Source organism: Lucilia cuprina, chromosome 3 (genome assembly GCF_022045245.1).
Source record: "Lucilia cuprina isolate Lc7/37 chromosome 3, ASM2204524v1, whole genome shotgun sequence".
NCBI classification, from domain to species: Eukaryota; Metazoa; Arthropoda; class Insecta; order Diptera; family Calliphoridae; genus Lucilia; species Lucilia cuprina.
In genome coordinates this window covers 57879264-57897591 of record NC_060951.1, presented here as the reverse complement: position 1 = coordinate 57897591, position 18328 = coordinate 57879264, and the positions used below count along the sequence as shown (strand labels likewise).

Here is an 18328-nt window from a genome sequence, read left to right as displayed (position 1 = left end):
TGTACATGGTAATGCTAAAAGTGCCCGTAATTTTCAGAGCCTATGCGTACTTCGTTAGTTTTTTGAGTGAAGTTAGGAACTTATGATGTAATGAATAATATCATTACTTTTTTTGAATTAATAATGCTACTCGTGCTATAAACCGGCCTTGTAGTAAATGAATGACAGAACAAATCATTCTGCTGACTTGCAACAACACAAGGGCAACAGCCCCCATATTCTTAGAATTAATTTTTCACTTCAACATTAGGTCTAAAATTATGATATTTCGATTCGATTGTCATTTTATTACATGTTAAAATATTTATATACCATAAAATTTTTAAACAATAAAATGCTGCATACTTTTAGTGGTTAAACTAACTAAACTAGTTCACTGAAGTTGATACAATATTCATAAAGCAAATATTTGATATTGCAAAATTATTGAATTATAATTTAATGAAAAAATCAGCCACTGATAATGTGGTGGGCACACAAATTATGCTACCGCTACTATTAAAAATTATAAATAATTTCAAAGCCAAAAAATATGCATTGAAAAAAGTAAAATTGTATATGTTATAAAATAAAGCTTTTAACAATATTTACGTGTGTGTGTGCTGAATGAACATCATCAACAGTTCTATAAAAATATCGACATTTTCAGCAACTATTTAAAGGACTCATTTTGTAAAATCTCACACATTTTTAAAACATTTTAATTTTGATATTTAATTCAAAATAACATCTGAACACATAATTACGCATTACCAATCTTTTACATACACATGTAAATTTGAAGTTAAAAATATTCTAAAATGTAAAAACGTTATCACCATGACTTTAAAATCTCTAAATATGTATGCATATAACTACGGGTAGTGAATACACGGTCATCGATGTTTGCCCTATTATTGTATTTAAACATGTGTTAGTGGCCATTTACATTTTAAGTATTAAATCACCCAAAAATTTAATGTAAATATTTGTTGCAATTATAATTCAAACGTGGTTACTGCAGTCGTTGAGTTTTTGAATTCTTCATGATAATGATTGAATTTTGCCGAAAAAAAATTGCATGCACAAATAGTTCATCAGGTCCTACGTTCAGAGTGTTTATGACCGGAATCAACAGAACAATGATTTGTAAACTATGTTATTGTTGGTCGCTTTATTTACTTTTTTTTGTTGAAAACACCAAACAACATACACATATAAGAAAATGATGCTGATGATGGAATTGATGTGCAGCATCGAAAACATAAAGACATGTTGTTTGTACTCTTTGTGTCTGTATAGGACATGCATCAAATTGTTCCACAACAACGACGTCGATGATGGCAATGACAAAAACAGCGTCATAAAAAACAAGAAAACATCTGCTGCACTTGATTGTTAAACACAAAGAAGGACAAGAAAATACAGAGAAGGAACTGTAGTTGGTATGGGGCAGAATAAGCAAAAAACTTAAACGGCTATTCGCATGATGTTTTCTGTCAGTTTCCGGTAAGTATACCCCTCAAACAATTAAAAGACATAACAGATACTCAACTTCTAAGTGCAATTCGCTTAATAGTTGCAGGAAACAATATATTTGATCATCAAATGCGTTCATTTTAGAAACTTTGTTTCACCTATGCAAGACGATTCTTATAGCTGCGAACTTCCGCTATAGATAACGTTTGCTGGTTACTTTCACATATTTGTATCTTTGTGTTTTCATAACACTTGTGCTGTTAATAGAGAAAACTACTTTTTTGTTGACGTTGGGTTAGTTGTCCTTACGTTTTTGTTTCTTGTGTATTCAGCATCAAATATCAGTACAAAGTGATATGAATTTTACACACGTCTCTATGTATTTATGTCTGTCAATATGAATGTGTATACATATAGTGATATGCTGTTTGGAAATGACAATAAGAATACAAAAAGGTGTTACCCAGTCGCTGAAAATAACAATAAATGATGTGTATATCGGATTGGGCAATGTCATTAGCTTTGGAGGTTCATTTTTGCAGCATGAAAAATCCATAAATTCTGAAAGCACACACAAGCACATTCATAGAGACTTACATACCAATACATACGTACATACATATGTATGTATAAGAACACTATGTATAGGGTTTTCCAGCAAAGTTAAGTTATGTAATGGATTTAAGGTATTAACGATTTGATTATCAATTGTCCAATTCAAAATCGATGTTGTATTGTTGTATGCGATACAACCGTACAATATCGATTGCGAATTGGACAAATATGTTTCGAATAAATATAGTATTACTTAAAATTCTACAGAAGACTCGTACACTTTCGAATAGATTAATTTCAAGCATCATCCAATTACGCCTTTTCGACGATTTCCAAATAGAGATGCTAAGACTATGTATCACGGTTGTAAGATTTTACAGTGTAAGAAAAATATTTAGAAAATCTCTAATAATGTCAACTTACAATTTCCCTCTTTTCTGACAACGTTTTAAAACAAAAATTGTAAGTTCACACTTTCTAAACATTTTTCTGGCGGTTGTCAAGGTCTGAAAACCGTGTATACGTAGCTGAAGTATGGCTTTCTTAAACTATAGTTCCAGTTTTTGTGAAATGTATAAAAGCTTACTGATCATAAAGTATCAGAATAGCCAACTTTTAAAACTTCACTCACGTAAAATAGAATAGCTGATCAGTGCTGTTTTTTATCGTCAATGCTATATAATCGATCGCCTCAAATTAAAAATATGTTTTACAGGAACCTAAATATCTTTGTAAATAAATCTCTGTTTAACATTTTTTAAAGATCGACCCATAATTTACCCAACCGGCCATATAAGATTCCTTTTGAAAATGATTTTAAAGCACTTAACAGCCTTAAAGGCATGATTCGACATGAACAAATTTTTTAGGAACCTAAATCTCTTATTAAAATGTTAAACCGATCGGTACATTGTTTACCCTACCACCCATATAAAGTTCTCTGCAGAAAATACGAGCATAGTAATGATATTCGACACACATAAATAAGATTTTTACAAGACAAAATCTCTCTACGAGGATCGGTTCACATCACTTTCATGTCTATATTAATTTTGACTTTTCAAAATTTACTTTAACTTTACATCACAAAATTTGATGGTGGGCATAAAAGATTCTGCATGGCTGGATATAACATTCTTGCTTGTTTGTTCCATTAGCCCTTAAGCCAGACTATAGACTAGTATAATATATCAATCAATGCACTACTCAACAAAGATAAGTCTAGGCTAGTCGATTGACTATTTCATGGGCTAGACAATATACTAGATAGACAAAAGACACGACTATAAACTAGCTAATAAACTAGTGCATAGTTAAGCAGAGAATAGACAGAAGATTGGCCAGTAGACAAAAGAAAAGACCAGTGTATTGACTAGACAAAAACCATAGTCCTAAACAATAAACTAGATAATTGGTAAATATATTGACTAGATAATAAACTATTTAAATTATGATAGTAGACTAGCCTTTTATGATAATAAAGGGTAGTCAAAAGGTCAAATTGTAAGAAAATATTCCAAGCTGATTTAAATACTTTTGAGAGGTATTCGATGATGAAAAGTAACTACTCCAAAGGGGGTGTCTTCGTATGTAACAAAGTCTGTCAGTACTGTCAGGTTATGGGTTTGATTCACATCAGAGATCCAGGCGCGATAGTGGTCTGGGTATATTTCTTAAGATCATATGTAACATGTGTACATCATTTCAAACTAATTACTCGATACTTAGTGGTACACATTTTGCATTAAGAAAATCTGGAAATGCATTCGCATTAAAAAGTGCTATAAAAATATCATCTATTGGTTTCATTTCAACTTTTTTCACAAATCTTGAAAAGAGTTATTTTCAATCAATTGGGATATTTAATGAATTAAATTTAAATTTTATATAACCTTATAACACTGTTTATCATATTTCCCCACTGTCTCTGAAGTGCCTATAAATACAATTCACAAGTTTTTTTCTCAGTTCTTGATATACTTTCGTCAAAAATCGACAATTGGGAAAAAATTGATGAATTTTAAACAATTATTCCTCTTCCAAAAAAGAAAGAGGTAAAAGGATTTATATATGTATATGCAGTTACAAACATTTACCACCAAAACAACAACGAGAGTTCAATTCATTTTAACAATAGTAACAAAAATTAAAAACAAGTGAAGAAATACATATATGCAAGAACAACAAATATGATACATGATGCAAATATTGTTTCTGTTGTGTTACCATAAACATGTTGTTTTTTGTTGTTGCAGCATGTATCATGTGGTCGGTGACATTTATGTATAACGGTATTTTTGAACATGTTCCGTTTTCCGGATGTTTTGTTTTTGTATTTTTTTTTTTTTTTTTTTGCAGAATCACCAGAAGCAAAACATGACCAAACAAATAAAATGTGGACCCATACAAGGGATACTAACAAACAAATGTTTAAGTGCATGGCATAAAGGTAAACGCTGTTTTGAATTGTATTGGTAGAATTGTGATTTGCTTTTAAATTTAGGAAGAAAAATTTTATTTGTGGTTTTTGAATATTTTTTTTCAAGAAATGTTGAGTTTTCTCTAATGATTTAAACAAGTAAGAATATTAACTTTTTTCTTTTAAACATTTCAAATATTTTTTAAATAATTTTCAATTTTACTACTGTTACCAATATGACTTGTTTATGGACATAATGTAAGCAAAGGTCATGTTGCCGATAATTGCTTTGTAAATTTTAATCCTGCAGGATTTATTTTTTAAACACCATGATGTTTTTATTGTTTTTATACTCTACACCATTTAATTGCACCATATTTGATTCAAAACATCCATGATGTCACAATTTCTCAAAAAATATAATAGATTTAATTTTCAACTTTTTGGCAAAACTTTTGTCTTTATCAGATCAATGGATGGTATTGCTAAACTCACTATAGGCTTCTGTACAGTCGGCAATGACTTAATACTTTACCTTACTTGTTTCCCTGCTGTTGTTTGTAAATATATTTCAGCAAAATTGTGAACGAACTGCCTTAATAAGTTTAGTTAAACATTTACTATGTTGACCAAGTCAACCAGTCAGTCATTTATTCACCCCAGCCATGGGCAAGTCATGTTATATAAAATACCCCATTTCTGATTATCTATGGTGCTGTGTCAGCATCATCATTGTAAACCCAATTTTATAAATATTTGTTTAAGTAAAAGTGGCCATAGTCATTTTACAAACATACACATAAATATTAATGAAAATTAAAGAAAAAAAAAACAGAAAATTTAATTTAAAGTTTCAATTTAATTATGGCAAAATGTATTTCCTTTTCTGAATATTTAATATCAACTATATATTAATGTAATTAAATTAGATGAGGAAAACGTCTAGACATTTTAAAACTAAAAACAAACTTACTGGCTGCATTTAATGCAAATATGAAACAAACATTAAAGAACAAAAAAATCAATGAGTGATGTTGACAATGAGTAAGGCGATGGTATGGGATGATAATAATACACAACAAAATAATGGGCTGATAAGAATTTTTATACATTTGAATTTTTAGTTTTAATTTCCTTAATTGTCAATGGGATGTCATGATTATAACATCGGGTGCTGAGTTTCTAATGTCAATAAACACTTTTGACTCATCAACTTTAGTTTGTTTGCCTTTGCCACCAGAAAGTCCGGTGTTGGCCTGTTCCCTTTGTCGGCCACTGGAGCCAGTTGAAATAGCAGTTACAACGGCTGTGCCAGGAGCTGGTATTTGTGTGACATTGGGTGGTATTGTTGCTGAACTAGTGTGATGATGATGCTGTTGTTGTTGTTGCATGTGTTGATGATGCTGTGGTTGTTGTTGTTGATGATGGCGTGGCAGTGTTTGCTTTTGTTGTTGCTGTTGTAAATGTTGCTGATGCTGGTGATGATGATGACAGATTTCCTGTGAGGGTCTATGATGTAAATGCTGATGTTGCTGTTGTTGTTGATGTGGCGTTGGCATCATCATCATTGTGTGCGTTGTTTGCTGTGGTAATTGTTCCATTTCTAGAGACTCTTGTGGCAGGTGCATATTACGCCTTGACAATGTCGATACGGTGGGTGGTGGCGGTGGTGCTATTTGTGCAGCATCATATCCAAAGGTCGAAAAACGTGGAGGCGGAGGTACACCCTCTATAGTTCGCTGACTGCCACCTATGGAGGGTGTTTTAGATTTTTGACGCATTAATGAAGCTGTAGCAAATAGAGATTCTCTGAAATATGAAAAATAAAGTAATGAAAATTGCATTAGAAAATTTCATAAAACATGAAAATATGTACATGTTATAATACGTTGATTTAAAATGAGTATAATATAATGAAGCATTAAATACTTAAATGAGAATCCTAAAGAAAACTAGTTAACATTCTTTGAAAGAGAAAAAGACCGACAGAACACTTAACACTGAACTAGAACTGAACTAGAACTGAACTAGAACTGAACTAGAACTGAACTAGAACTGAACTAGAACTGAACTAGAACTGAACTAGAACTGAACTAGAACTGAACTAGAACTGAACTAGAACTGAACTAGAACTGAACTAGAACTGAACTAGAACTGAACTAGAACTGAACTAGAACTGAACTAGAACTGAACTAGAACTGAACTAGAACTGATCTAGAACTGAACTAGAACTGAACTAGAACTGAACTACGACTGAACTAGAACTGAACTAGAACTGAACTTGAACTGAACTTGAACTGAACTAGAACTAGAACTGAAATTTTGCTACTATATATAAAAATTAAAATAAAATTTTAATTGGGTTTTAACTTTTCGTTTACTTCTTTATTTCAACGCCATTACATTTTATTTCAAAAACTACCACATTACTACATTACTGTTGTCTAACATTTAAGTAAAAAACAATAAAAATCACAGTAATCATTGTCAATGATTGCTTTCAACTGTAAGTAGTTTTACATAAAATTTTACAACAAACAACTGCAGCATGTATTTATAATGTATAACAATTTGTTCGTTTGCTCACTGACACTACTGAATCACTGGCTGACTGACTGACAATCAGTGCAACATGTTTACAAAAATCAAACTAAAATCACTAACATAGCCACCAGCAACAAACAATCAACCTTACTCACTTACCTTGTCTGACAGCCCATATCACAGGCACTAGTGCCAACACCAGCTGGCGGTGTTGGCTGCTGCTGTTGTTCCGTTATCGTTGTTGACGAATCATCCGTACTGCATAAGCTCGTCTGTACAATCATGTCATGTCGCAAAATACTTGGATCCTTTTCCTTAAAATTACTCTTTGTTTGCAGTTCTATTTCACGATAATAACGACTCGAAACATCATCGAGTATTTGTAATGATGTCTGTGAATGTTTTTGTCTAAAATGCAGAGGGGATACACACAGAGATATCAAATGTTAAAGTAAGTAATAGAAATTAATTTCAATTGTAGTTGTACATACGAATACCATTGAATAAAAATAGTTGTTTAATGGTGATAATGTTTCCAAATGGTTTTAACTTTGTTTTTCAATTCAATAAAGGTTTGATGAGAAAAAATTTAAATCACTTACCTAGGTGATACAATCGATATGTTGTCACGAGAACGTGCTTTTGAATTACGACCCATTTCATCTAATTTAGATTCTTTAGACTGGCGTATGTGTTCCTGTAAATATATTAAATTACAAAACAGAATATGTTAAATTAGTTGCTGGACTAGACAAGTATGTTTTTGTAGTGGTGTGTGTAAAAAATAAAGGAATATTTAAAATATTAATTTAAAGTAATTTTCATAGCCAATTTTAACTTAGAATAGTTGATTTTTGGTTTCATATAAAGTAGGGGCCAGTTTTTTTACACTTCAAATTTAAATTGAGTTAATTTTTGACGGGCTTTAAAGTTGTTTTACTACAAGATCCAAATTATAGTTTGGAATGGAGATTACTTGTTAAAAAGTTCTTTGGAGCTTATGACTTTTGGGACCTCAGTATTTTAGTCCATAATCAGATCTCGATTGTCTAAAATATGGCTTCCATTATGTACTCAAATCTCAACTCAAACCTAGACTTAAATATTCTGTTAAAAATCGTATGATCTAACATTCGCTAGAGACCAATGTTGGCCATTCAAACATTGTCTGCTTTACATTTAAGTTTTGTAAATTGTAAACGATGAGATTTTGGGACAAACTATTTAAAACTTGAACATGATAATATTTATTAAAAAACTGGCCCCTAAAAGTATTAAATTAAATCAAAAATAACAAATTTTTCTTGTTTAATAAATAGGTTTATGTGTGCATGAAATATTTTATTTAAACCAACCAATTTTTTAGTTCCTTTGAACTTTATTTATACAATTTCTTGGAAAGTAAACCTCAAGACACATCAGTTCATCATTTGTGTTTCTTTTTTTTTTTTTTTGAAGTCTTGGGTTTACTTGAAATTGTCAAAGAATGAAGGACAGCAAAATGTAACAAAACTAAATAAAAATAAAGAAGCTCAGAAAAACATTAAATAAAATAATTTAATTCCAATTTTGAAATAATGTTTTTTTTTTTATAAAACACTGCCCTTCCCCAATAGTATTGCAAATGAAGTCGGGCGTGTCAGGCACAATGTCAAATTGTTAAAAAAGCAGCCAAACATGAGTAATCGAAATAAAATAAAAATTCTTTTAAATAAATTCAAGAGGAAAAACTTATAAGGAGTAGAAAAAAATTTATTGAAAAAAGAAAAACAATCGTACAAATAATGACAGTAAAATAAGAAGTAGAAAAAAATTAAACCAATGTTTGTATTAAAAGGAAATCGAAAGAAAAATTAAGAAATAGAAAAATTACACTAACACACAGACAAAAGTCGAAATGGCAGAAAAGATTGAAACAAATATTAGAACAAAACAAATGGGGGAAAATGGAACGAAACGAAAGGAAAGTAAACTCACGCAATGAAACACCGGAAAGGACATCAACACAAATTGCTCAAGTAAAACAATTGTTATGCAAAATTTTGAATGAATCTTATAAATAAAATTTAGGGCGGAAATGTAAACATAATCTAAAGACATCTTAGAAAAATCAATATACATACAATGCTCATGGAGTGTGATTAAACAATAAATAAGAAATCAATTTTTTTTCTTTTGTAGAACGATAGAGACATTTGTTATTGTTGTTTTTAATGTTATGTTTAAATTTTGGATGTAAATTATCATGGCAGTATGTATTTTTAAGCCTTATAATGCTCATACTTTCCATACATATTTTCCGGATGCTGTTGATTTAAGATTTGCTAGAAATTTGGTACGTTTAATCGGTTTATCTCCTATGTTGTATAACTTGGTCTGTAGACAAATTTAGTCACATAACTCTTAAAAGACTAAGGAAGTTAATAATTTGAATGAAGCATTTTTATTATTCTATAATGTTTTTGGCAAAAATCATCTAAAAGGAAAGTACATTGCCATATTGAACCCTTTACGATTAGAATCCGCACATGACTACTCTTTAACTGGAAAAACGAGTCATTATTTTCAGTTTTTAAGGTAATCGAAATATTACCAGACACCAGCGTGATAAAAAAACCAACATAAAGACCCGTCTAGTTTTTCTGCAAAAAATTCACTTTTTTATGGGCCCTCAAAAATTTGGTTCCTTGGAGTTATTATACAAAAAGTGATAATTTTTTCATGGTTATACCTGGCCTAACTTTTGGAATTTTGATTTACTCTTTTAAGCAAAATTATAGCCTTGTAATAAAGAACATAATCTGTGACATATAAAATCAATTTTACAACGTAAAGTTTCATGTTGTTAAACTGCAGTGCTTTTATTAATGACAGCTGTACGTATACGTGTTAATGATTTATCGCCATTGTAAATATTAAGTATACGCTTAATTTGGGAAAATATTAAACAAAGTTTTTTGCTATTTTGATTTTGAACATCAAGTGTTGTTTACATGTGGGAAGAGCTACAACTTTGCCTCAAAAATCATAACTCAGAGCGGTTTCCAAGATATGAATTTAAAAAATGATAATTTTTTGCAGAAGGTAAGAGCCTGAGAAAAAAGTATATGACATTGGATAAAACTGGGTTTTTTTATTTTTTGGGCTTTAAGTAATAGTGTACTTATAGGGTTATATATTTTTCATAATGTCCTATGTTATGAAGACATCAATAGATCACATACAAGCTAAAAAAGGGATAATTATATGGAGTAAAGGGCCAAATATGAACTATATTAAGCACATATCAGGCAATGTTTATTAGGAGCGTTTCTCGGAAAATGTACTCTAATTATTGCTCCTTGCCGTTCATTTCAAGCAGCAGCGTTATATCCAGAAAGAAGTCTTAGTTACCTACCAGCGATTAAAAAACTTGATCTCATTGCAATACCCAGGAAAAAAATTTTGAAGTTGTTCAAGAAGAAGGGATATGTTCATGATTCCTTTTGTACGTATTCTTGTTAATGCATTTCAAATACATGCCAAAATTCTATAAATTTATCATAAGTGAAGTCATGAAATATTGCACACAATTCACTTATGAAAAATTCTGTTATAAGAATTGTAAAAATTCATTATAATTTGGCGTTCTTTTAGGATTTAAAAGAATTAGTAATATGATGTCCATTTTAACATCTTTATTAATAAGAAAAGAAAATACCAAGTTGGCTGAATGCTTAACTGATTTTAATGCATTTTTAAATAAATATAGTGCACCAATGAAAATTTGCATGAGAATCATTATAAGCACTCATTTTAATTTCGTGCTATTATTCCAAATACGAACGACTTAATAGGCATCGTTTAAAAGGTATTTAAAAAAAACTTTACATGACAACGTACTTCTCCATAAAAATATCTAGGAGTAAAACTAATATGTAGGTCTATGGACCAACATCTCTAATAGCTGCATCAAAAACCATCATAACTAACATAATTCTGACATGACATTGCTAAAGAATTCAGTTTTCAGTTAGTTGATTACATTGGAGTAGTTTTTGATAAAACATTTAAAAGCTATAAATCCATAAAAATTTAAATCGCAAATTTATTCGAAATCCTTAATGTTGATTTTAGATAAAAACAATAAGAGTACAAATTTTAAATTTTAAATAATATATTTTTTCGTCATTTCTATTTTTAGCTAAAAGTTAAACAATGGATTAGTTTTTTTTTTTGAAGTTTTGCATTTTATTCTGTAAAAAGAATTTTTGATTGGTTTATTGATTTAAGTTGCTATTCTTTTAAGATAAAATAGTAGTTGCATTATTATTATTTTTATAGTTTTTTTAGCATTTTTTTAAAGAGAGAAACCATTTATTTAGTTTGTAATACTATTTCTTTTTTTTTCAATTTATTTTTGTAGCAGTACAGTGGTTGTGTTTAGTTTCGCGTAAAAATAGTTAAAGAAAATTTAATTGAATTTTGTTTATCTTTATTTAATGTGCTCGCTGGTATGTCAAAGGATATTTTTTATTATTACATTTGATTGATTTTTTGCTTGTTGTCTGGTATGCGTTTGTTTGCATAAATTAAAATATAATGAAATTTTTTATGCGGATTTTTAGATGTGGCGTTTTATTTAAGAGAAAATAATATTATTTTTTTATAAAATTAAACAATTCAAAAAACAATTACAATGTGCATGAAAAAATTTGTTCAATATTAAAGCAATAATTTTTAATTTATTAAGGACTTGAAACCAACAAGTTTTCTAAACTGATTTCTTTCATTTCATTCGTACGAACTTCACCCACAACCACTGTTATAGTCTACAATATTTTCGAATAAATTTATATTTTCTATTAAATTGTTGGTGCTTCTTATTGTTAAATAACTACTATGATATGACATACATATATATTTTTTGTTTGTTTTGAATTTTCTCTTATAAATAGCTTCTTGGTGAAAAATGTCCTTAAGCGTACGAAAAAGAAAATCGAAAATAGAAAAAAGTAAAAAAAAGTAAACCAAAATGTCTTGTCTTTTGTTCATAACTAATGTGCGCATTTTTGCATAAAACACTGAAAGTTCAGCATGTCATCTCGATAGCAAGATGATGACAATGAGGAGTTAGTGACGGTGGCTATGGCAGCATTGTTAGCTGTAATATAATTAGAATCTCCCGAGGAGTTGCTGGTATTGGCTGTAACTGATGACGCAGCCGGTGAACTATTACAAGAGTCTGAAGTCTGTGGAGTAGTTAACAACTCTTTAGCCGGATGTGTTAGTAGCATTAAGCCAGAGTGTAGATCGCAATGGGATGTGATAAGTTTTTGAGGCACATGTGGCACTATAATAAATTCATCATTATCGAAGACATGCTTAACATCAACATCAACACCATCGTCATCGTCCTCATCGTTATTAGTAACTGCAGTTAGTTCATTATTAAGCTGATATTTAACACCACCATAAGCAGTACAACAATTTTCATGTAATTCAATTGAATCAATTGAATTTCTATTTTCCGACTGTGTTATGTAGGAGTTTTCCTCGAAACTTGTATTCGAGCTAATGTCATCGACAAAGTCCATGTCTATGCTCATCATGTTTTCGTGGCCACTTGTGGTGTAATCATGGTCATATCCTGGCTTACAGTTGAACAAGAAATCATCTTGTAAACCCACACAAATGGCGGTTTTAGGTGCATCCAGAATAAACGAATCAATATGATAAATGCCATCGCTTAGAACCGGAACTTCCTGTGAATAGAGTATAAAAAGACAACAAGAACAGAAGAAAACAAAAAACACAGGAGAAGAACCAAAGAAGAAGAAAAAAATGGAAAACAAGAAAAAGACGTAAGAAACCAACAAAAGGTATTAAAAGAAAACTTAAACTTTTCTCACTGAGAAAATACGATTTCTAATGGTAGTCATACGTTTACGCTCACACACACACATACACAGAGAGACTTACTTAAATGTAGCGGAAAAACCAAAGAGGGAAGTAATAGGGATATAAAAAAATCAAATGTCTGTAATTTAAAAAAAATGTCTGCATTAATGCGGTAGTGGTGGTTGTGAGGTTGGGGTTGGAAGTTAAACACTCATAGAAACATTTAGTTTTCACTTTAAAATCACAAATTAAATTTTGTTGTTTAACAGCATTATTTTACGAGTGTAGGGGGCTTTAGTTGTGGCACTAGGGGTTTTTTTACACATTTAAGCTAAAATGCAAGTTGGTGGCAGGAACTACATAATATTAAAGTAGGTGTCTTTTTTATGTGTAGTTGTTCTTGCAACACAAACTTATAAGAAAACAGAAAGGAAACGTATAAGATAAACTAAATCAATGTCATGACAGCAGTAATACAATTTGGTTTTTGTAAAGAATGTTTAAGAAATAATAATAAAATGATAAGATTGTTGGTAGTTTTCTTCCTTTATAGGAATGAATGAATGTTGATTGTAGTGGCTGTAGAATTTTGTAAATGAAAAAAAAAAATAAAATAAAATAATAAGATGAAAATAAATAAAATCTCCCAGGAAAAAATTTAGAACTTGTTCTAAAAACAACTAGTTATAGAACAAATGCAAAGAGAACCAGTTCAGATTCTTAAATAACAACCTTGGAAGTAGTGTTGTCGCAACTACTACTGGAACACGTTCCTCGGAACATTTTTATGGTTCTAAAATACATCTAAAGAGTTTTCAAGGAACTAATTCTTTGACATTAGTTATACATTAGTTCAATGGAACACATACTAGTTCCGAAACATAAACGAATTTTTATTGAAATTTAAAACGCATTTTATATCTTTATTTCTGCATAAAATTGAACTATAAAGAATTAAAGATACCCTAATTGAATTTTAGCGGGAGATGGGGAAGTTAGCTGCTGGTTTCTTATATTCTGTACAAGAAATAGTTTAATAGATGAATTTTATGTAAGATAATTTTAAGTAAGTTTTCTAAAATCATTGATTAAAGAACTAGTTCTGTTCCAAGAAACGAGTGTCGACTCTACAACGATTCCTCACAACCAGTTCCAAAGGTGACAATTTCAAACAAAAATCATTAGTCTCAACGCCAAAGTAAAACGAGTTCGGGCTATAATCATGGGTTATAGAACTAGTTGTGGAACTTATACAATTTTTGCTGGGATAGAGAGAGGGTTTGTTATGATATATATTTATATCTACACATTTATATTTATCTATATATTAAATTTTTAAGTAAGGGTAAATTTGGAACGGATTGGGGCCAGATATTTTGAGAATATGCCATTAGGTAAAATAATATCTGTACAGATATGTTTTCCCTAATTGAAGAAAACATATTTAAGTATTTGTACAGATATCAATTTTATGGACTGCCCAGTCCTATCCAAATTTGTCATATTTTTCTCAAATTAATGTTGTTTTTTTTTTTTTGAAAATAAATTGTTCAATTTTGACGAACTTTGCTCTAAGGTTTTTACTATTAATTCAGATACAAATTTTAAGCTCTATTGATCAAGAAATGCAAGGCTTAGAAGTGGCCAAAGGGGTTTTTGGTTTTATTCCAATAAGTGTAACATTTTACCTATTCGTCCTAGCAAAGGATTTGGATAATTTTTGCTTTATTTTTTTTCCAATTTTTTTTTAATTTTTTGTTAAATTAACTTTTTTTGCTTTAAAGAAAGCTTATACAATTTCCTTGAAGATCTTTATGGTCCCATAATGGTATATGGAGTCGATTAAGTTATGCCAGTCAATGATGAAATCAATCGCTTTTTAAAATCTCAAAAATTTTTATTTTTTTGAATTCGATGTAGATACTTTCTCTTATTCTTCAACCGAACACAAAACATAGAAAGAACAACACATTTCATATTAATTCTTATTGCCAAAATCAGAGATGAAAAATTAAAAATAAAAATATTTTTCTACTGTGATGTTGTAGTTGTAAGAGCTACAAATATACAATAATCAATGTCCAGTCCTTAACATTCAACAAAATGGATGTTAATTAATTTGACAATGTGAAGTATGGTTGGTTGAGTAGCAGAATATATAGTGGATGTCATGAGGACCTTGACCACATGCAGGACATTAGTTGGGGACAGCACGGTCTTTGCCAATAGGCATTGAACCTTGACTGAAAGGACCTTTGTTTCCTCGTGCAGGTGATATACCGTTGTATTATTTGGTTTTATTTGTAACTCTGTTATCAAAAACATTTTTTCGTACTTTTTGCTCTAGAAATGGTACTATTTGATATTTTATAATATTTAACATAAAACATGAAATTAAGCATGTAGAGCTATGATTAAAGATGTACCTTTTGGTACCTTGTCGTTCTTGAAAAAGTCCTATTTAAATTTTCAGTAATAGAAACATAAAATTAAATATTCAAATTTCTAAGTAAAAAAATACTATAGGAAAGTATTTTTGGTACTATTTCGTTCTTTAAGTGGTACTTTTACAGGATTCAGATGTTATAAAAAACGTTAAGGGTGTTTTGTGTGGTACTTTTTGTTCGTTAACTGGCACTTTTTTATATTTTATAATATTAAACATAGTGAGGAAAATTTAAACTTGCAGCATACTGATCTAATGAATGTCGATAAGAGGGAAGTTTCTGTTACTTTTTCGTTATACAAATGGTATCGTTTCTGAATTATTGAACATAGAAACAAAAAATTATGGATGTAGAATCCTGATGGAATGTATATGTATTTAACAAAACACTAGGGTACATTTTTGGTCCTTTTTCTTTAAATTAATTAAAAAAATAAAAATTTCATCTAAAAATTATTTCTATCCTTGATTTAAGTCGTTTCTAGTATCTCGCCATAATCTTCTAGTGTATACATGTTGTTGCTGTTTAGTCGCTCACTATTATATGTAATTGTTATTGAATAGTTTCACATCAGAAATAATTATAATTGACCTTTCATACATTACTTAATATAATCATTGCCCCCAAAATGGTGTGCATTATAATATAAAAATACAAAAATCCCTACTCTAACAAATAAGTAAAACTGAAATAGTTTCAATCATTGAACAATGAAAATTTCCAAAAGCAAATTAACGTTATGATGTCTTTAAAATAAAAAGAAATTAAAAAAAATATAAGAATAAAACTTAAAATTGACTGCAATTAACAAGAGCATTCCCAACTAAAGTTACAATTAGTTTTGTTAGACGAAATCAATTTAAGTCTTCATTAATTATCATATTATATATTGTTAACCCTTTCATTTTATGCATTTAGCTCAACATGACCTACAAAAAAGTTTTCCAATAATTTGCTATTCATTTAAAATTCAAATAGAATTGAATGCTCATTAGAGAAGGTCGTGAAATTTTTAAAATGTTCAAACGAGCTTTACGAAAGAGAACGTGATATTTTACGAAAAAAATATTTTAGAAAAATTACTGAAACTAAAATCACAAATTTTTGTTACGATTGCGAAAGAATATAATTAAATTTATAGTTAAAAAAAATAAGCATTACGAAAGAGAAAAAAATAGAAATAGAAATTTTATTTATAAATACATACATACAAACGTACATGTGTTAGTGTATATGATTGTAAAGTAGGGTGTTTTTAAGACATTTTTTTGGGGGAATTTCCAGTCTTAAATTTGAGTGCAATCTGAAGAAATAACTTTATTGAATTAGTTTTAGACAAAATATGATTGAAATATTTTCAATGACTATTACTATCGTCTGGATTACATAGAAGTAGTCTAGCTAGGACTTACTAATAGTGCGTTATATACAAATATGCTTTCTAGTTCGCTAGTCCTCTTTCCTGGAAAGCTCTAGAAACAGTGCACATTGGGGTCTCCTTTAAGTAAACATGGCATAAAGAAAATATTTAGAAATGAGTTTTTTGATAAAAATTTAATATGCCTGGAAAGCTAAGACTTTATTCTATATAACGCTATCATTAGTTTTCCTATTTTTATTATATAGGCCTTTAGATGATGCAGCAAAGTTAATGGTTTTATATATATTTTTCAAGAAATTTTTTTATTTAATTTAATATCATAACATTTTTGTGCGAATCTACCATTCAATATAAAATTTCTTAAAATTTTCTTTTTGGATACCAAATATACCATTGTAGCAGATATGTCGGAAGAAGCTCAAGAAGCTGCGAACAAACTATTCAAAAAAAAAAAAAAAAATACCGAGAACAGAATTCCCGTAAATTGTCGAATACAAATATGAAAGATATTTTAAATTTGTTATTAATTAATTCGGATCCCTTTTTAAATATAAAAAGAACTTTCCCTAAAAAAAGAGAAATCTTCCAGAAGATGCATTAAATTTACTTTTTCGCGAAAGTAATTAGGATATTTATAAATGTAATAAAAATATTTCTTAAATAAAATTTTGGAAAATTTTGTTTTGAAAATTATGCAAAAAAAATTGCATTAAGTGAAACTTTTTCTTTTTTAGAGGACTTCCTCTATCCATCGATACCCATAATTTATACCAATACATTGTAGTTTAGTTTTGTTCAGGGAGACCCCACTGTGCAGTGTAGTGGGATTACTTTGTAACTCTTTTCGAAAGAAAAACATTTCGAATTTGTATGTTAAGTACATTGTGTTTCGAAAATTCTTTCTTTCAAATCGAAATAAGGAGTAAATCCATAGGTTTTTACTTAAGATTTACAACAACTTCTTTTTTATAATTACTTGTAAGCGCTAGTAGTAAGTACATGTTAATGACGTAAAATACTGTTGTGTGAATAAATTTTAGGATTTTAATGGAATCTTCAAAATTTTACAAAAAAAAAAAAAAAAAATAGACACCCTAATATTAAATGTACAATAACAATTAAATAAATGAATAAATGAAATATTTTATTTGAAAATTACTAGAGCCATTGTTTCGCACTTTTAGATGCATTGCAGCTGGCAACAACCATTATAGAGATATTGTCAAAAACAACAAGAGCAAAAAACTTCTGTGATTTGTAGCATGCAGCAATTCAATGTAGATTCATTTAAATATACAGACACACATATACGTTTACACACTAACACAATGAAACCTGAAAAATAACTGCAACAATTTGCATGAATTGTTCAGAAATATCAAACTTATTGAATATTTCAAATACACTCTCTAGTATTTGCTTTTTTAGTTACTAAATATTTCATTTTTTCGGTTCTTTTTTTTCTAATCTGGTTTAACAAACTATAACGCCCAAAATTTTACATACTCATATATATTTTTTTATTAAATATTAAAAAAAAAATCGCTATAAAAATATATATTTTTTTAAGTGAATAATTTATGACCATTTTTAAAAGCCTGGTCACAACAGATGTATTCAAGCGCTTCAAATGCCATGTAGTAG

General features: G+C 29.5%; 1 protein-coding gene across 2 annotated transcripts in view; it reads right to left on the bottom strand.

The window, feature by feature from the left end:
• Positions 1–1709: 1709 nt before the first annotated feature.
• The window catches only part of LOC111675712, a 76647-nt gene continuing 60028 nt past the window's right edge, over positions 1710–18328 (bottom strand). The window contains exons 11-13 of one of the 2 annotated variants that reach the window (XM_023436523.2): positions 7579–7673; positions 7136–7384; positions 1710–6241 (exon numbers count right to left, since the gene is read on the bottom strand). In XM_023436523.2, the coding sequence (XP_023292291.2) occupies positions 5575–6241; positions 7136–7384; positions 7579–7673 (1011 nt within the window). In that variant the 3' untranslated portion in view covers positions 1710–5574. Of the gene's footprint in view, positions 6242–7135; positions 7385–7578; positions 7674–11210; positions 12721–18328 lie in introns of those variants that run through there. The other variant, XM_046947516.1, reaches the window with a different exon arrangement.